At 35.2% G+C, this 20,627-nt stretch overlaps 2 protein-coding genes across 5 annotated transcripts; both read right to left on the bottom strand.

Moving 5' to 3' along the window:
* Window positions 1-128: 128 nt before the first annotated feature.
* LOC308680277 (tumor necrosis factor receptor superfamily member 14-like) lies at window positions 129-15,130 on the bottom strand. Of its 2 annotated transcripts, XM_081348312.1 has the most exons (7): window positions 14,935-15,130; window positions 11,706-11,790; window positions 7,737-7,911; window positions 3,111-3,236; window positions 2,858-3,004; window positions 2,325-2,406; window positions 129-2,173 (listed from the first exon to the last, which is right to left on the bottom strand). In XM_081348312.1, exons 3-7 carry the CDS (start codon window positions 7,849-7,851, stop codon window positions 1,972-1,974), a joined length of 672 nt encoding a protein of 223 aa, XP_081204438.1. In that variant the 5' UTR covers window positions 7,852-7,911; window positions 11,706-11,790; window positions 14,935-15,130; the 3' UTR covers window positions 129-1,971. The 2 variants fall into 2 exon arrangements, with proteins under 2 accessions (XP_081204438.1, XP_081204437.1); XM_081348311.1 differs by lacking the exons at window positions 11,706-11,790; window positions 14,935-15,130 and adding an exon at window positions 10,335-10,643.
* On the bottom strand, window positions 11,706-20,096 carry mad2l2 (mitotic arrest deficient 2 like 2). 3 transcript variants are annotated; one of them, XM_081348314.1, is made up of 9 exons: window positions 19,769-20,096; window positions 19,555-19,673; window positions 19,337-19,408; window positions 19,103-19,203; window positions 18,930-19,024; window positions 18,752-18,825; window positions 15,733-15,825; window positions 15,323-15,372; window positions 11,706-12,422 (listed from the first exon to the last, which is right to left on the bottom strand). In XM_081348314.1, the coding sequence occupies exons 1-8, from the start codon at window positions 19,806-19,808 to the stop codon at window positions 15,334-15,336; spliced, it is 633 nt and encodes a 210-aa protein (XP_081204440.1). In that variant the 5' UTR covers window positions 19,809-20,096; the 3' UTR covers window positions 11,706-12,422; window positions 15,323-15,333. The 3 variants fall into 3 exon arrangements, with proteins under 3 accessions (XP_081204440.1, XP_081204439.1, XP_081204441.1); XM_081348313.1 differs by lacking the exon at window positions 11,706-12,422 and having other exon boundaries at window positions 15,108-15,372; XM_081348315.1 differs by lacking the exons at window positions 11,706-12,422; window positions 15,323-15,372 and adding an exon at window positions 15,430-15,524.
* Between the last annotated feature and the right edge of the window lie 531 nt (window positions 20,097-20,627).

Below are 20,627 nucleotides of genomic sequence, written 5' to 3'. Positions count from 1 at the left end.
AACACTCTCCACAATCGATCAAAATGGGCAAATATTGTTCTAATGGCATACAAAGTTGCGAATGTTCACTGAATGTCCAATCTGTGGTAAACAAGATAGGGACCGTCTAAAAGTTCTATTTTTTTTTTCATTGTGTGCAAACAGACAACTACATTTTTGCAAAGTACAGATGTACCAGCAAATATCTCTCACATTATGTGTTCTAATGCTATTGATTGTACTTTAGCAACAATAAAAAGTGCATTGTAATGATTGTATTTAGGAAACCTGCCTCACTGTACATAATGTACATACATATTTTTAGAATAGGGATTTTTTACTATCCGAAGGTTGTAGCATGTTCCTAGTGACCAGTCTGACTTACTACAGGTGAGATTTTGACAAAGTCCCTTACTGTACGTACAGTTGACAAATATGTTTTTAAAAAAATTACTGTAATTCACCCTAAGTATTTTTTCATGTTCCAAAGGCTGTAGTGCTTTCCTACGGACCAGACTGACTTACTACAGCTGAAATTTTGACAAAAAGTCCCTTACTGTACGTACAGTTGACAAATGTTTTTTTTTAAAATAACTGTAATTCACCCTAAGTATTTTTTCGTGTTCCAAAGGCTGTAGTGCTTTCCTAGTGACCAGACTGACTTACTACAGCTGAAATTTTGACAATACCTCCCTTACAGTACAATTATTAAACATGTTTATGTAATGAGCATATTATTACATGTTTATTACATGTTTATGAAATAAACTGTAAATCACCTATAGTGTTTTTTTTATATATCCCAAAGGTTGTAGTACTTTTCTAGTGAAAGGACTGACTTACTACAGGTGAAATTTTGACAAAAAGTCCCTTACTGCATGTACAGTTGACAAATGTTTATGAAAAAATTACTGTAATTCACCTAAATCATTTTTTCGTGTTCTAAAGGCTGTAGTGCTTTCCTAGTGACCAGACTGACTTACTACAGCTGAAATTTTGCCAATACCTCCCTTACTGTATGTACAATAATCAAATGTTTATAAAAAAATACTGTAATTCACCTAAAGTATTTTTTCATGTTCCAAAGGCTGTAGTGCTTTCCTAGTGACCAGACTGACTTACTACACGTGAAATTTTGACAATACCTCCCTTATTGTACGTACAATAATCAAATATGTTTATAAAAAAATTACTGTAATTCACCTAAAGTATTTTTTCATGTTCCAAAGGCTGTAGTGCTTTCCTAGTGACCAGACTGATTTACTACACATGAAATTTTGACAATACCTCCCTTACTGTACATACAGCACACAAAAATTCATATGGAAAAATTACATCTTCAACTCATATAATGTTGACATATTATATATCATTGGAAAGCTTACAAACTCAAGATTCAGCCTGTGAAACCCGTTTTGAAATCGGACCTTGCGTTACCATAAAAATGGTACTTTAAATTCTTCTAGCGAGTTCCTTACCTAGTGGGTGGTGTCAGGTTTCTTATTACAAAATTTATTTTAACTACTTTATAATAAAAAACACATATCGTCGGAAAGGTCTGAGACTGTATTGAGACTAAAAATAAATAAATTTGTTACAAAAAACACCCAGTGGCTATTTTTGATACAGCTAAATAACAACATTTTTATAAATTTTCTTTTTCAGCACCTTAAGACAATGTTCGTAATTAATGTTAGCAGTGTTAGTATTATTTTTTTCAAAAGAAAAGTAAGTTTAATATATATTTGCTTATCTCAAAATCTGAATGTCCTGATTAATAAATCTGAATTTCCTAATTAATCACAAATTTTTTTAAACAAATCATGTGACCAGCATACTCAAGACAGTCCAGGCTGTGATAAATGATAAAAGGATTCGATGAAAAAATCATTCTTACGCCCCAAAAAAGACGACAAAAACTATGTTACACCCAGATCACATTGCCAGTTTTAGGGTTAAGGATGCAGGTTCAAATCTTGGGGAGAAGTTACTCTATATTGTACAGTTTTGAAACTGCATGAGAGTTTTCTTTATAACAACAACAACAACAACAACAACAACAACAACTATGACAAATAACACCACACACACTACAATCACCGACAACACAATCGGTAAAGGTGTTCCATCACTGCACTCAGCATCAGACGTCTGTGTTCCGGTCTTGACTGTTATTTTGCCAAGAGATTCACACCTGTAAGAGTGAGGAGCTCAAGTTAAACTATAGATCTGCGAAAAGAGCTTGATTTAATTACAAAATCTACTGAAGCAAATTAAAAAACAAATGCACAAATTTAATTTTAAGAAAGTGTGGAAAATCAATGTTGTAAAACAATGATACTTACTTTGTATGTAAATTGCAGAGTGTACCATTTGAATATGAACCAACAGAACAGGCATTACAGATTGTATCACTAAATTCTGTTCCTATAGAAACATTCAGAAATATAAAGTATTTAAGTTTCATCTCCAGGAGCAATAAAGGAAGTGACAGGTCTCACATTAGCTATTGACATCATTATTCAGTAGGCTATAGCATCTGACACACAAAATGAATCATCACAATCATAACTAACTAATAATCTACTTCATCCTAATTCAATAGATTTTGTCAGTTGGTTTTGTCAGGTGCTGCCAGAGTCAAAAGCAAACAATATGTCTGTCATAAGGATCTATCAAGTAAATCCACATTCATAGTAAATTTATTCTCTTTTCCATGTGCGATGAAAAGTTGTGAGGCGAATTTGGAGCAATATGCAAACAACCATTTTTACAGTCATTTGATTTAAATGCAAGCAGAGTTATTGTTCTCAGATGTCATGTAATCAGTTTTTGTGGATGTAAAATAAAGAAGCTATTTGAATCATAACAGACTGACCGGTTTGGTTGATGTATTGTCCAGGTGAGCAGGTTGAATGTTTCATAGCCTTTGAACAGTGCAGGTCTATACAGTAATAACCAGGCAAAGGTTCACACACTGTATTTGATTTTAATGTACATGCCTTCTTTCTTCTCAGCCCATTACCTTTGCCAAGAAAGGAAACAAATGAGTCAGCTGTAGTAAACCTGCCAATGACAAGTCATCAGGAAAAAAGATGATTTGAAACAATGACTCACTAATTTTTACTCACTTGAATCACAGACTGAACATGCCAGACATTTGGTCAATCCATTAGGAATGTTAGTAAAGGTCATCACAAGGCACGAAACACATGTAGTGCTTGTGCTCTCATCACAATGCTTATAAACTCGCTTTCCTAGAAAATAATTAGCAACACATTCAATATTGATACAAGTCTTTAAATGCAAATAACAACTTGTACATATTTTTGCATAAGCTACATTACTTGTATGTCTGTGTATTTCTGTAAATTGTGTTAACACAGGGTTAACACAGACTTTTTAAGACCTTTTTAATGCCACCTTGTATGAAAATGAAATGACATACATATGTGTAATATTTAATGTAAAAAGAAAAGAAAATATCATCGCTGTCATAAATGCTATTTATTATTATATCCTATGTAATGAGAACTTTTCACATCAGCAGATATCCCATACAAAAAATCCCACAAAAGCACTGCATCACCGAGATCTTTACAAACAGTTTATTCTGAATATTTTCATCAGTTTTCTATAAGCTTTAACATACTTAAATCTGCATATTTATTATTTTTTATATCTATTATCATAATTTTTTTTATCTCTTTACCTTTATAAAGGCCAATTTTTTAACCTTATTAAATGTATGCGTCATCTTTCATGTAAAATTCTTACATTTGATAAATGAATTCAAGATGCAATATAGGGCTGTTACCAATTAAATTAAATAATGTACACTGCAAAATTACAACTGCAATAAACAATGTTAAGAGATTCATATTTTAAAGACATTTTTGAATATACAAATAAGAAATGTTGGAAGAAATGCATACTTTTAAACAAGAAACTAAACTGCCAATTGGTGGCGGTACGTCAGTTAATGAGTGAGTTATTGAGTCTTTCACTCAACTGATTTATTCAAAACGCTGAATCATTCAGAAACAAAACACCGCTACTGCTTTGAGATACGCAATAGTTCTGCTCGGATCTTTGTTTGGAACTATTTTTGTTGGTAAAACAGAACAAAAACAGTCAATATTGTGACTAAAATGTAAATAGGCTAATTTAATATTAATAGCCAACTTGTTTAATGAACTAAAATCAATGTAACATTTGCAATCGTGAGAATATTCGGCAAATAGCTCCCTTGTCATGTTGTTATTTAACTATTTCATATGTTATAAATAAAAAACTCAACATTTAGAATTTTTATCTGAGTAGCCTATACATTTCTTCTGTGAGTTTCTTTAGGCTATGTGTGCTACGCTCATTTGTTCTGATTTCTCCACTAAAGTCTCTCACAGGCAGCGCGAGCCTCAACTGCGTTACCAGAAATCAATTATGAATCGCTGTTTATGTAATAAAATCATATTCATTCTTGACGCTTCACTGGTTATTTGACAGACATTGGGTCCATCAGACTGGAGAAATTTTAGCAGTAATGTGACCAAAAATATTTAAGACCCATGGAATCTGAATTTAAGACATTTTAATACTTTTTAAGGCCTTTTATTAGGATTTTTTTTTTTAACCCTCCTGTTACCCTCAAATCTACCAACATCTTTTACCCACTGGGGTCAATTTGACCCCACCACTTATACATCCAGAATACCTACTGCACGGCTATGGACAAATTAGCAAATCACTATAAAATGTCACTGATTGATCTAAAATTAAAAAATTCTATATATTTGGTGTTTTAATAGCTTTTTATTTATTATATAATACAATATATTTTATCAAGGATAGGTTTGGGGTCAATATGATACTCCCATTGATAGTCTCAGGATGCCTCACTGTTCGCATGACACAGGACTCATGGTAGCGTTCACCTTTTCTTCTCTGGACAAATCGATTTTCTAGATGTTCTAATCAGATACATTAACTTTGCACCAGTCTTCTGCTGTCCAATTCTTGTACTTCCTGCAGAATTTCAGCCAATCTTTGATGTTTTTATTGGAGAGAAGTGTCTTCTTTGCTGCACTTCTTGACACCAGGTCGTTGTCCAAAAGTCCTGGCCTCGCTGTGTGTACAGATGCTCTCACACCCACTTGCTGCCAATATTGAGCAGTTCTGCACTGGTGGTGACATGATTCCCAAGCTGATTTCTCAGGAGGAGAAGTTCCTGGTATTTGCTGGACACTCTGGGACATCCTAAAGCCTCCTTCACTGCAGCCGAACCTCTATTCTTGAAGCTCTTGATGATCTGGTAAATGGTTCTTTCAGGTGCAAAATTCTTTGCAGCTATTTCCTTACATGTGAGGCCATTTTGATGCAAAGATGATCCTCCATCTTTCTTTGGAGGAAACCATGCTAACAGAAGAACATAATGATTGGAAGCACTTCTTCCTTTCTTTTATAGCGGTCATGTGCTGATGATATGATTAGTAAAATGATGTTAGCTGGTAATTTGGTGTCAAGGACATAAACAGTAAAATTTGGGGTTTTGTGATAAAGTTTTTTGAAATTATGTAAAATGCCTCTGATCACTCTGCACAATAATCTAGAAAAATGTGAATCAACATCATAACAACTGAAATTTGGCCACAGCTGTACCCTGTCATTCAAATGGGAAGTATTGATTGGCCAATAATTGCTCAGCTGTTCGCGGTCACCCTTCTTGTACAACAGCACTGTCTTGGCCATCTTCCTCGATTCCGTCCAGCCCTGGCACCCGGTCTTTCTGGATGTTCTGGATTGCATGCCTGACCTCACTGGTCAACACTGACGGGATGGCTGGTATGGCGTTGTCCTGCATTTCGGGCGGGTCGACTGGTGTCTTGCTGGCGAACAGGTCCATATAGAACCCCCCCCCCAAAAAAAAAAAAAAACTTTGCTAAGAGGTAATTTTCAATTGAGAAAGAGCATAAAGAGAGAGCTCACAAAGAGAAATAGTTTATAAGGCTTCTGTGGAAGCTTTCATACATTTGCTCCTCCGCTATATTATGTTTCCCCCTCCCCCACGGCACAAAATATCAAAGTTATTGCAAGAATTATGTTTTCTCTTCCCTGGAAATATATAATTGGCACTGGAAATATCTAATTTCTTGTGAGAATTATGATTCCCCCCTCCACAATATCATGCGAACAATCAGTGGTTCTCGCAATACCTCAAGTAGGCCTATACGGTAATGTCAGGTTAGGGCCCTAAAGCAGAGGGAAGGTTTTTGAAGATCATAAAATCTCAACTTATAATGACCTCAATATCATCCAAAATAAATGTGGGATTTGTGCCTAATCACCAATGTGTGAACAACAAAAAAATATATATTTCTTATATGTTTTATACAGCAAAATGAGCCTGGGGTCAAATTGACCCCAAAGAACACCGATGCTACAAAAGTACGTACAGAACATTGAAAACCTATCATCATGTTAATTTTATGTTTATCCAGTTGTCCCCATTAAATTAGGAAAAGTCTTTAAATATGAAGCAAAAAAATTGTTTTAAAGTGTGTATTTAGAGACGTTAAACACCGAATGGGGTCAAATTGACCCCAAAGGTAATAGGAGGGTTAAGACATTTTAAGACCTTTTAAGGACCCGCGGCCACCCTGACACATAACAGTAATAATTAAAATAAAATGATCAGATTGTAGTACGAATACAGATTTTGTTTTGAACAATATTGATTCTTGACAGATTTTTTTTTTTTTTTTACTTTATACCTATTTTCTTGGACTGCATGAAAATGTATTTATACAACTCTGTCTGTAGATGTCACTGTGTTGCCACTGCTGGTCAACTTACTAGAGTTGTGAATTCTTAAATCAGAACTGAACAGAATGGAATTGATAAATCTATATTGAAACCCATCCCTAGACTTGAGTCATGTTGTGTGTACAACTACATAATCCAATGATGCAGGCTAACACTCAAAACACATTAAAATTTCAAAATAAATCAGGTCTATAGAGATAGCCTATATAGATTATACTCTTATATTTAACTTAGACTAGAGGTTCCCAGCCATGTTCATGGAGGCCCCCTAGCAGTACACATTTTGGAAGTTTCCCTTATCTGAAACAGGTCTTCAAATTAATCTATCCTGACGAAGCTTAGAATCAGGTGTTTTTGATTAGGGAGACAAAATGTGTACTTTCGGAGAGCTTCCAGGAACATGGTTGGGAATCAATGACGTATAGATTTTAAAATCTAGGTCAACCTAACTAAAATATTTTATGTGACATAAAGGGGTCATATAATGAAAAAAAAAATATCTGATGACATTGTGAAATAAAACTATGTATATAAAATAGATATAAATAGAATTCACAACAACTTGGCCTGCCCTGTCATGGGAGGAGAAATTAAAATAGTTACTATATTATGACTATGCCAGATGAATGGAAAGTATGGGGTACTTTCCATTCATCTGGCATAGTCATAATAGTAACTATTTTAATATAGTAACATGTGCAGTTTCTGCCAATGGGACTGCACCTGCATGCTTTATATAGCACACTGAAATTACCAGTGTCTGGCTATGACCAGATCAGTCAAAATGTAAAAGATTGTTCATGAGCATATTAGAGTTGTTGGGCTCATCAGTACTGTTGAGACAGTTTAAAGCCTGATAAATCATATGACCCCTTTAAGTATATGACTTCATCCTCATCTGTTGTGGCGATAAGATGAAGAACAGTTGGACTTACCTGGATCACACATTGGACAACACTCTCCATTAATGTCATATTCTGCATTATTACAAGTTGCCACACAAAACATGACTTTCATGAGGAGTAGTGGTAGTAATGCTGAGAGTCTCATATCGGGGGACTAATAAAATCATCATCACTGGTCCAGAGGTGATCATTTTGTCTCATGGAGCTGAAAAAGAGATTTTTGTTAGATGCCTTTCAGAAAAAATGAGAGAAATTGTGCCAGACCCTAACATCTCCCCAGTGTTCAATTATTAAACATGTCTCCAATATGACCAATAGTGCTTTTGTCTCAATACCCACTTGTCATCTCTTTTAAATCCATTTTACTAAAATGTATTGCTTACATGAATGAAATAGCATATGTGACCCTGGGTCACAAAACCAGTCTTAAGTCACACGGGTATATTTGTGGCAATAGCCAATAATACATTGTATGGGTCAAAATTATCGATTTTTCTTTTATACCAAAATCATTAGGATATTAAGTAAAGATCATGTTCCATGAAGATATTTTGTAAATTTCATACCGTAAATATATTAAAAAATTATTTTTGTGAGCACATACTGTATATAGTTGTATAGAATAGTTGTATCTCGGCCAAATATTATCCTATCGTAACAAACCACACATCAATGGAAATATTATTTATTCAGCTTTTATATTATTTATAAATCTCAATTTAAAAAAATTTACCCTTGTGACTGGTTTTGTGGTCCAGGGTCACATATAACATGCCAACTCAGAAAGACAGAGGGAATGACAATTGAATTTACAAAATGCCCATCTCTCATATAACATATCCAGGAATGAAAGGTTAAGTATTAATTTTTTAAAAATGAAACATTTTAAGATGCTGGACAACAGCATTTACTATAATATTCACTCAAAAGACAAAACTATTCTATATATAGTTTAACTATCTAGGTCAACTAAATTATTGCCTTAAAGGGTTTCTTTATGAACTTTTTGAAGCGACAAAGTGTTAGTTGTGTGGGCTGTCAATGGAGGGACAGAAATCGCTCAAATTTCTTTTTAAAGATCTTCATTTGTGATTCGAAGATGAACAAGTCTTATGGGTTTGGAATGACATGTGGGTGAGTAATTGATACATTTTTGGGTGAATTTTTTTAAGTGGGAGGAATAGAAATGAATCTGTCATTTAAATGCCAGATGAATCATATGGAAATCTCACAGTTAAAACTCCCACATTTATACCAAACAAAAAAAGAGTTTGAGAGTTCAAAAAAGAACAGAAAAGTGGTTGCGTGGTGAAAGAACAGAATGATAAGTAGGCCTAATTATTTTATGTTACACATAACTCTCTCTCTTTTATTTGTTTCCCATTATGGGTTGCCACAGCCATTTGGCAGAGGTTTTATGCCGGATGCCCTTCCTGGCACAACCCAGCACTAAGAGTTCACTAACTCGTGCATCTCCAGTGCTGGGACACTGTTATGTCCAATGACGTATTTGTTTGTTTTTTCTTTCTCCCTGTTTTTCTCTCTCTCTACTTCCCATTAACAGGAAGTAATGGCTGCCACCTGACTCCAATGATTGTTTCTCTGCTATTTCCTTTTATATCTTGTTTTCTCTAGTTTAAGCTAGTTAGGGAGTTAGTTGATTCTTATTTTAGGGGAGAGCCGGGACAGTTGAATCACTTTTCACATAAATGTCGTTTTATAAGATAAGGTTACAGATAGATTTTTTTTTTAAATGTTGTGATTAACAACTCACATGTGTGTTCTCTTAGTATCATGTGTTATTCGGTACAAATATAGAATGATTTAAGTAAAATTTGACTTTGAACGGTAGTTGTGCTTTGTTTCAATCAGGCGGGGCGATTGCAACACAGGGGTGGGACGGATGAAACATAACAGTTTAAACAGCAACTATTCATCTAATGCTTATTTTTGTGAGCATTTGAGCTTATTTTGTGAGCTGACTCATTTTGTGTTTGTAACAATATGTACATACGTTAGTAACTTATGTAGGCTACCAATTGTTACAAACATATTTTGTAATTTATTTTAATTTAAAGGTTCATATTAACCATTTTTGTTATGTCGCCCAATAAACAATAGGCGATAAGCCTATGCTCATTTCGTAATCTTTCTAATAGGCTATTTTGACGAAGATAGACAAATTCGTTTACAATTAATTTTCTTAAATTTCTTCATTGAGTCATATTGAGTGTTTGCTGAATAGCTTGTTATTATGAAGAAAACGAGGTCAACCAGAAGACGAAAAATTAAATTTATTGAAGATTGGACAATTGATGATTATTACAGAGATAGCATGTGTTGCGTAATTGAAAATTATTTGCATTAAAAAAAAAAACACACAAGTCTAGGAACAGTAGGCTATGATTCTATGAACAGCTATGACCCGACAGCTATCACCCGACCCGACTCGGTCCCGACAGCGCCTCCTGTCATTTAAACCGTTTGCCCTTAAACAAAAAAACTCTGATATTGCACACTTAAGGGCGTGTTGCAGTACTAATACACCTGCCGTATTATCATTACAATGGCACATAAAACAATAAATCCAAGTAAAAAAAAAAGTACCGCATGAAAAAATTCACTTACCGCATTCAAAAACAGCTTTGCGGCTTTAACTCCAAAACGGCACGACGTAAAAAAGAAATGTTTTCGCGGGTATGGTAGGCATTGCGTGCTGTACGTCCTAACGAAATTTGACGTACATGACGGTTTTGCAATCTATTTTGCGGGCAAAAATGGGTTTGGGCGAGTGGATAAAAATTGGGCTGGTTTCGGATCAGTTCGGCGGGATTTTGTTGCTGAAACACCGGCACTTCAGATCCTTCCTGCGACCCAATGTTCAGCAGACAGCAGTCTCACTCACTCACTCTCTCACTCACTCTCTCTCTCTCTCTCTCTCTCACACACACACACACACACACACACACACAACGGCACCGCCCGTATGGCAAGCCGTTTTAGCTTAAATTGTACCCAGCATTACTTAGTTGCATTTTTACTAGTAAGAATTCAGTTAGAGAGCTCTACACTTCAATTCTTACTAGTAGCAATTACAATTAGAGAGCTCTACAATTCAATTCTTACTAGTAATTACAATTAGAGAGCTCTACAATTCAATTCTTACTATAGCAATTACAATTAGAGAGCTCTCTTATACTAGTAAAAAATACAATTAGAGAGCTCTCTAATTCAATTCTTACTAGTAGCAATTCCAATTAGAGAGCTCTACAAATGAATTTTTATAGTTATATGTTCCCATTGACTTCCATTCATTTTTAATTACGGAGCTCTACAATTGAATTGTTACTAGTAAGAATTCAATTGCAGAGATCTTTAATTCAATTCTTACTAGTAACAATTCCAATTAGAGAGCTCTACATTTTTCACTCTACACCTAAACCTGAAATTTAAAACAGGAGCCAGCATTATGTAGGCTAAATTACTTCTGTTGTAATTATTTAACCTTTTCACTGAAACAATGCAAGGAGGGTAAACACATGGCTACATGTGACAATGACTCTCTCTGACAATGACATTTAAAATTGTGTAAACAAGCCACAGGGAATGCACAAACAGCTCATCAGAAAATATTTCTATATCTCTCAGCTCAGAAAATATTTTAGTTTGTCTTGTATATATTTTTTATTAGATCAGATAACATTTTAAGCTGTCATATGTCATGTTACAATGTGCCCCACACATGTTACAATGGGGCATGTTGTCACATTTCACTTCCATTCTTTCGGGGTATATCCAGAAAAAAGTATATACTGTATTAATAAAACAAAACCACATAATTGTACTAGACATGTGGGAAATTAATGTGGGAAAAAATAAATACTCTGAACCGTCCATAAGTAGATTTACACAAACTGAGAAAGTCAAAAAGCGTTACTTTGTGCCCCGCTCTCCCCTAATGTATAGATATTCCCTTATACCCTATGCCGTTCGCAATACCTTTTGAACTGAACATGTTCGCTCTCTTCGGATTGGAATCTCACTTAAGATGGCACCCTGTGAAGTCACTTCGAATGGAACTTTACTGTGAAAGATTTCACAAATGAAAGTTAAGACCAAAACTGTATGCCTACTGTGACCCAAATACATGACCATTTTTTACACTGATTTATCTAATGGATTTGACCGTTATTCATTGGCACAGCCTGTACAGTATACAAGAAAAATACATAGATTGACATTTAAATACATAGATTGACAATTATCATGTAATTATCAATTATAATTTGACCATCAAATCAATATCATCAAATAGAAATATCAATCTGTATAAGGAAAATTCACAATTCACAACTTAGTGACTAAAGATCATAGTTTGAATCTAACAATGTATAAGCTGTTTTGAAAATCTTTAGAATTCTATTGCTCAGTCTCAACCACACTCACGAGCAGTTAAAGAACACAAAATTGTGTTAAAAATAAAACAGGAACATTTGAGTACAATGATAAATCTTGAAATATGAAAAAGAAATAAGCAAAATATAGATATATTGGTAAAGAAAAATTCTACTTACTTAACAAGACACACAATTCAGCTCAAAATACTTCCCAGTAATGAAAACATTTTAAACAAAACTACTGTAAAAAAAAAAAAAGTTTCCAGTTCCACATCTGCAGCTAGTCATCATGCATGTGACTCGTATTGTGTAGCATAATCTACAGACAAAAAACATCATGAATGTTTATAGCTACATTTAAAGTGCTTATCCTGAAAATATTATTTTTAAGATTGCTATAGCTAGATTCCATTAGAGAACTTTTTTTTTTTCCATAACAAATAATACTATCAGGATAACAAGTTGAAATGTAAAAATTTATTGTCCCAACAATAAAGGCGTGTACATTAAAAGTGTCACATAAAAAACAACAACTATAATCCACACTCTGGAGATCTATTTTCATGACTGAAAATAGCCATTTAATTATTTAAATGATCTATAACATGACAGACGGGCTATCTTAGTATGCGTGTCACGGCTAAAATGTAGTACTCTCGCACGGAGATTTGCAGAAACGCAATACAAGAAATCTCACAATTAATTGCAAAACGGTGTAGCTGTTTGCTACATTTCATTTCACCTGATCTTAATGTAGAACACACATTTCATTTCCCTCACAGATCTGGAACAACCACTTTCTCTTCTACTTTTTTTTTAACACAGTTCTACTAAATTAACAGGAAGTTCTGTTTTTGTGAACTTTAAATACTGTTTAATTTATCTGGATTGAAGATATTTGTTTGTATTAGCACAGAGCTGCAGGAAGAGAGATAAGGGAATCTAAGGGAAAATATTAAACAATGGTCTGGGCAAATATACAGACCAATCATTTGAATTCATTTAAATTCAGTGGATTAAATTAGCAATGTCGAGTCAAAATAATAATTGTCTGGGATTCAGCATGTCACTGTATTTTGTTTTATGACCTAATGTCATTTTTATACATAAAAAGTGTGCTCTTCTGCAAAATAGTTGTGCATGCTGAGGTAAAATTTATTTAAAAAGAACAGCGTTCACCAGGTTCAACAAAATGAATAGAACAGTATCACCTAAACTTAAAACAAATATGGCTGTATATTTAGCCTTTTTAGATTCTAAATGACTAGTTACACGTCCCCATCAGTTTTAAAAACATCCAACCATCCAATCAGGCGCAATCAGAATGTGTTTTCAGGTTTGGAAAATTAACTAATAAGAAGTGTGGGAACAATGACAGCATTGAGACGCTAGTGTTAATGAACGTGAACAACAGCTGTAGAAGTGAATTGAACCAACCACATAATGATGCTAGGACAAGTGATAGTAGGAAAGAATCACAAAATAATATTCAGGATTTCTACACATTTCCATTTCATAATTCTATATTTTTCATACAATATTTAACATAAATGGTTCATAGAGTATTATTTTCAGCATTGTATTTGGTATAGTAGTCATCTGTAAATATTTTTTCAGGTTTTCTTCAATGGTTTCCTCAAAGTGATAACATGGCCATCGCGCTTACATAACTTAAAACTGCATATATTTACCTTTGACGCATCAGTTTTATACTGTAATCATGGTTTGATGTTGAATGATCACCAAACAGCGAAGTACAGTCTGATTAAGTTGATCGTTTGCTCCTTTATCTGTTGCTGGATTGAGTGGCACACGCACATTCGATTAGTGAAGTTCAAAAGACACCCGCTTATGGTAAAAGACAGAGAGCTTTGCGAAATGAAAATATGCCCCTTGAATTTATTCAATTGTGTTTGACAATCACTAAAGGATCACTAAACTTTTGCCATGAAAACACTCTGCTTGTATGATACATTTATTTTTTAGAAATTCTTAATTCAGAAATTCAGCAAATTCTAATAAAAACAAACATCTCATTTGTATACATTTATTCCTCTCACTTAACAAAATGTAGAGGTTGCGCCGCACAATTTCTAAACTGTTTTCAAGTCTCATACTTCCCTATAGGTTTAAAAACGATTTATTCCTGTCGGTACAAAAATATTGCAATGTGGACCACTTTCTATTTTACTTTTATTTTTTAAAATTTTACTAAAACGTATGTATTTGTGAACTGAATTCACCGTTTACTTGATCTGGATCCAAAAGGCTTGTTTAGATTAGCACAGAGCTGCAGGTAGAGGAAATCTTAACATTTAAAACACAAAACCTTCTTTCAGTTAATGTTTTCTTAAAGTGATAGTTCACCACAAAATGAATAAATCACTGTTATAGCAACTGTCTCTCTTGTGAACCAGAGGGATCCTTCAATACTGAGGATAAATAATAATACTGTGTACACAGCATTCCTGTTAGTTTATTACCAGGAAGAAACATTCACAAAACCAAGATCATAATTTTAATCTAATGTAAAAGCTGTTTCAAAAATGTAATCTTTTAAACTCGATTTGTGCTCCCAAAGACACATGTAGTGTAACTGGAGTCACAACAGAGATATAAAAATGAAAGATGACAAACTTGACAAAACAGGACATTTATCACAATGACAAATCTTGAGCAAAAAGTGATAAAAATGAAACAGGCAAAAGATACAGATATACTGATAAACAATTCTACTTAATTAAAAAGTAAAGTAGTTAAGTCCAGCTCAATATATTTTCTTTAAAGGGATAGTTCACTTTGAAATTAAATTTTGGTATGTTTTAGCTTACCTCAAGGGCATCCAAGATGTAGTTGTCTTTTTTTCCGCAGTAGTTTCAATTTCGATATTTTTAGGTCAAACCGTTCTTGTCTGTCAGTCATTTAATGCAGGTCTATGGTAACCCCTTCAAAAAGCATGCTCTTTGAGGGGGTGACCATAGACCTGCATGATATGACTGTCACTGTCAGACAAGAACGGTTTGACCTAAAAATATCAACATTGAAACTACTGCGGAAAAAAAGACAACTACATCTTGTATGCCCTTGAGGTAAGCTAAAACATACCAAAATTTAATTTCAAAGTGAACTATCCCTTTAAGTTTGCGAGAAATACATAAACATGAACTGAAAACCACTTCCTGTAGAAACAGAAACTAACAGAAGCTTTCATCTGCAAACCTTGCAGTGCATCAAGTTTTCTGTGTTTTTTCCTCTACGTAGAGTTGCATCTGTTTAAAAGAGAAAGCACGTTTTGATAATGTTCCAAGACTGTTACTAGTATATACCTTTTTTCTGCAAACAGGTGTTACTTTCTTTTTTTACAAGAGCATGGTGTTCTGTGTCAGTGGAGTAGCTTTGTGGCTGCTTTGTAGTGCGGTTGCTATGACCCAGAAAATAGAATATGGTCATTCTGAGATGCTTATTTTTAAGATGTAAAATTTAGACACGTTTATTTAATTTAATACTATCAGCACAACAATGTGTGAGTGAAAAAAATGTCTCAATATTTAATGTGTTCCTTTTTCACTCAGAATGATCCAAGAGCATTTTGTGCCAGCGATGAAATCGAACTCTTGGGAATGTCTCACCTTGAGAATATCGGATGTCATCGTTTTTAGAGGAATGAGTTTAGCCTCTTCCATGTGAACTTCCTGCTCATCTGCCACAATCCATGGAAAATCCTGTAAAGACAATAAGACAAGAATGCACAAGATAAGATATTTAAAAAATTAAAATTGTCATTTACTGCATGCATTTATTTTTCTGGATTTGAATGTGGCTACTGTTGGAGCACATCTCTTTTGGAAGCTGGTTCCAGCTATGGGTGGCATAACAGCTAATAATAAACATTTATTTGTATAGCACTTTTGATACATGGAATGCATGGAGGGGGCGGCGCCTATATAACAGATGGACGCGCCTGTATAACATTGCGCAATCCATTTGAAATGGATGTGGGATGTGCTTGCCTTGCATTATGATCATTGTATACTGAACTTCAGCAACATTAGCCATTATACAGATTTATTCAAATCAACCGATTCAATAGGCATCGCAGGACCAATAAGTTCAAACCAGGCCATCCTATTATAATCAAATTTCCTCAAATAAAAGTTATTCCACATTAGTCAGTTATGGTATTGTTGTTCATTACCACAGCAGCCACTTGCATATCCGAGTTTGAACGCTCTTCTCGTGGACATGACGGGTCGCAAAATTGCAAGTATTTTCTTTGTTAGGTTGTTGATATAGCAACTGTTTAAGTGTCAATTAAGTTCCATTCATTTTTTTTTTTCATTCATAATTTTTCTCCTTTAATCTGATATAAAATTCCATACCGTATTGGGATTTCCTCCTTTGGTATAGCCAAGGTACATTTTAAGATGGAGCAGGTGTAAAACAAACATGAGCCGTCTTTATCTGAGGTACATTCCTGTCATTAATGACATTCCTCGGTGTAGATGTTGACAGCACATTAAAGCGGTGCTCCCACAAAGTATCCATAACCCGGGAAGTTTCCAACAAGGTTTTCCATTCAAATAGCTATTACTGCTTCTTCAATAGCCCCTGTATTTGTGTTTCTAAAACTGAAAGTTCATCCTCAATAGTGTATCTCAAGATCTCTTTGTTCTAACACCCTGCAACGCTGCCGCCATGTGAGGAATTAGTTTTAGTTCTTTGCGGACTCGCCTTGCTTTGAGTGAACACTTGATATTTCAAACTGACTTGATCCTAATGATTTTAGTGATCTGTTGGGTTTATATGTTGTGAACATATCTGCAATGTATTGAGGTCCTAGGCCATTGAGTGATTTATATTAAAAAAAGCAATAGTACTTTAAAGTAAATTCTAAATGTAACTGGAAGCCAGTGTAAAGTCCTGAGGACTGGTGTGATATGTTCATATTTTCTGCTCAGAATCCTGGCAGCAGGGTTCTGTATGAGCTTCAGCTGTCTAATGGTCTTTTTGGGAAGGCCAGAGAGGAGTCCATTACAATAATCCACCCTGCTGGTGATAAAGGCAAGAACAACTTTCTCTAAATCTTGACTGGATACAAAATATCTAATTCTTGAAATATTATTGTATATTATTGTATAATTCTTAATATAATTGTATGCTGATTTAAGCTAGTTATTGCTGTGACATGACTACTGTCTGGCTCCAAAATCACACCAAGATTCCTGACTAGATCTTTTTTTTTTTGGACCCCTAGAGTCAAGGTATTGTCGTTGAAACTGTATATTAAACTAACCATGTTTCTAACATCTAACATTTGAACAGAATGTACTGTTCGAAACCAAGGGAAAATTTGTGACTTTGAGTGTGTGGGTGTATAAATAACAAAAAAGGAAAGTGAAACTAGACAGATGACTAGTTCTCAAACCTTGTGATAAGTAATTACAAAAACAGTTTGCTTGTGCCAGCGACAGAGGGAAAAGGTTGGGGCTTTTGAACCAATTGAACCAATCATATTGAAGGTGATATGTTAGTCACTATAATCTTATTTGTTGTCTCGATTCTATAAAAACTGTTGTATCTGTGTTTGCTTCTTGGGATTCTCAATGGAATTTGTCTGAGATCCTCCGGCCTTTCTTCTTGGGAGAGATTCCCTGAGAACTGCTCGGGAAGATCTCCTGGCTGTGATTAAAGCATTTAAAGGACATTTGCAGAAGTGTATTTGTCGATTATTCCTGCACAGGAAGCTAGTTTAGGAAGTAAGATAGTTAAGGGGAACTAGTTAGTTAATAAAATGTTTTACTCTATGGTGCAAACAAGCTTCCATAAGTTTGCATGTTTATTTTGTTGGTCTTCTGGCAAGATTCACTTAGGCCCCGTCCACACTACTGCGTTTTCGTTTAAAAACGAAGACCTTTTGCTACGTTTGCACCTCCCGTCCACACTAAAACGGCAAAAACGGAGTTTAGAAACGCTGCCGACCCGTTTTTCGTTTTGAATCTCCGGAGGGCGTTTTAGTGTGGACGGGTCAAAACGGAGGACTTTAGAAACGATGACGCAGAGGCTCGCGCTCGGCTCTATGATTGGGTGTCATCAGTCATGGAGTATACACAGGTAATATTCAGTACCAGTTAAACTTCACCCGCTGGAACGGTTTCTCACAGTAAGAAACTGCCGCGGCTCGCGTGGTAAATGCGTGCATGCTAGAAATAGAACCGACGCCTATTTTTCATGCGACACGCAAGTGTGTTGGAAGCGTTTCCAGGCAAAATAGAATAGGAAAAGATGTTTATATGTCATTTTGACACAAATACATAATAATAAATGACATTTTGATGTTTGAAAGCATTTTTTTACAGTCTATGTTTGAAAGTCTCTAGGTTTACACCGGCACGCGCATGCCCAGTGTTGGTGAATGGTCACGTGATCCACGTTTTAAGTCGTTTTAACGTGGACGGAGATCAATTCTAATACGCAGCTAAAACGCTGGTGTGGACGGAGATCGTATTCGTTTTAATTCTCCGTTTCTAAACGAAAACGCAGTAGTGTGGACGGGGCCTTAGATATCCAGTCAACAGAGTGAGCAAAAGAAAAGAAAAGAAAAGAAAAGAAAAGAAAAGAAAAGAAAAGAAAAAAGGGGTTTTAACACACCTTGATGACCTGAACTTTTTCCATGTTTCTTGTGGCAGCTTCCCTGGTGTGTACCAGCACTGTGAATGTACATCCTGCGAAAAGAGAAAAAAAAGCACCGTAATGTAAATGACTTTATTCAATAAGTGTAAGGTCATTATCCCGGTAGCTTGGTTCGTGGTGAAAGCTGAGCATCTACCTGGAGGATTGGTGTCTAGAACGGCGTCACACACACTGATTTTTAGAATCACAGCTCTCAGCAGCTGCTCCACATGGGACAGCAGAGTCTCTGAGCTGACACGGAAAAATCACACACGTATGAAAGACATGCACAATGTTTGCTTCAAAAACACTGAACCCACTGTCACTCACCTGATGGACAGCAGTGGAGGCTGTGAGATCTCAAACACAAATCTCTCCACTGGATGATGCTCTTTATCCATGATCACCACTACAACCTTCTCAGCCTCATTCTGCACAAACAACATCAAACATGTCTTATCCACTCACTTATGCTTTGTAAAAACGGAACGGTTATATATTATATTGCTCAACCTGTTTTTCTTTCATAGGTGAACATTAAACAAAAATGAAATAAAAACTCACCTTCTCTATCAGAGGCTTGACACAATGGAGCGTGTCTTGAATGTACTGATTTAACTCAGGATGGCATGACATCTGTCAAATTAAATATAAATGGTCAAATCATTTCTTTCATTCAGCACTACCTTTGGGCTCACTTGTGCTGACTAATGTTATAAGATTTCCAAAAACATTGATTTAAGAGTGCATTACAGAGCTATCATCAATCTTAAAAACATTACCTGCACAGGAACGTTATATTTCTTCCTTTTCTGAAAGATGCCAGACGGATAAACTTCTCTGACATAGAGGATGAGGTGAATGGCCACTTCCAAAAACTCACACAGAATGTCAGCAACAACTGCAAATGATCAATATAATCAGAATAAGTTACTCACAATGGCGTTATTTGAAAGCTGTACCGTGCAGTATATTTACAAATGAACTGCAATTTACCTTGGCCAAAATTAAGGTCCTGCCTTGTCAGAGTGGCCATAGTCAAATAGCCAGAAATAGATGCAACAACGTTTAATGAACTGATGCTAGTCTCACATGTCAGCGATCATGCATGGTTGCTTCAGAATATCTGTGCATTCGGTACTAAATGTGAGTCCTCTGCGAAATATCCTAGTGCAATACATTCACTGCTATAATTTGAAAAATGTCTGTTACCCGCAAATAAACATTAAATAAACAAACATTTAATAAAACAAGGCAGCATCTCCTAATTTTTTTTATTCTCGAAGGATCAGGATGTTTACAATTTTCTTCTGTAATCTGCAGTAGAACAGTAGCGCTATATGGTTTATGTGATTCTGCTGCCACCTACCGGAGTGGATGAACGTGACAAAGCTCCACAGTGATTTTGAGAATCTTTATTATACTCACTTTTTTGTGTGTGAATGAAAGGAATATACTAGTGTGATTATTAAATGTTATATCTCATAGTATGCAGTAAGGCCAGAGTCAGAGATCACATTGCAGCCTCCGGCTCTGCAGGCAGATAATATTGCCTAAAGTGAGTAAACTGGCAGGTGAATATTAAAGGTGGTATCAGTGATTTCAGGCCCAAAAATATTTTTATCACATTTATCTAATCTTTCCTAACGATCCGCTAGCTGCCCGCCCCATAAGCATGCCGTCAAAAAAATGCGTCTCTGTAGGCAGCCTAGGCTCTGAGATCTGCACACAAAAACAAATGGTTTAGCCAAACAATCAAAACCAAAACAAATAGTGTTCCAACCAATCACAGACTGGAGGAGGGTGTTGTGAGGAAGTATTAACATCAAGGAAAGACAACTATGATAACTGACTG

This window comes from Scardinius erythrophthalmus (genome assembly GCF_964197995.2).
Source record: "Scardinius erythrophthalmus genome assembly, chromosome: 20".
NCBI classification, from domain to species: Eukaryota; Metazoa; Chordata; class Actinopteri; order Cypriniformes; family Leuciscidae; genus Scardinius; species Scardinius erythrophthalmus.
This window is presented reverse-complemented; position numbering and strand designations above follow the sequence as displayed.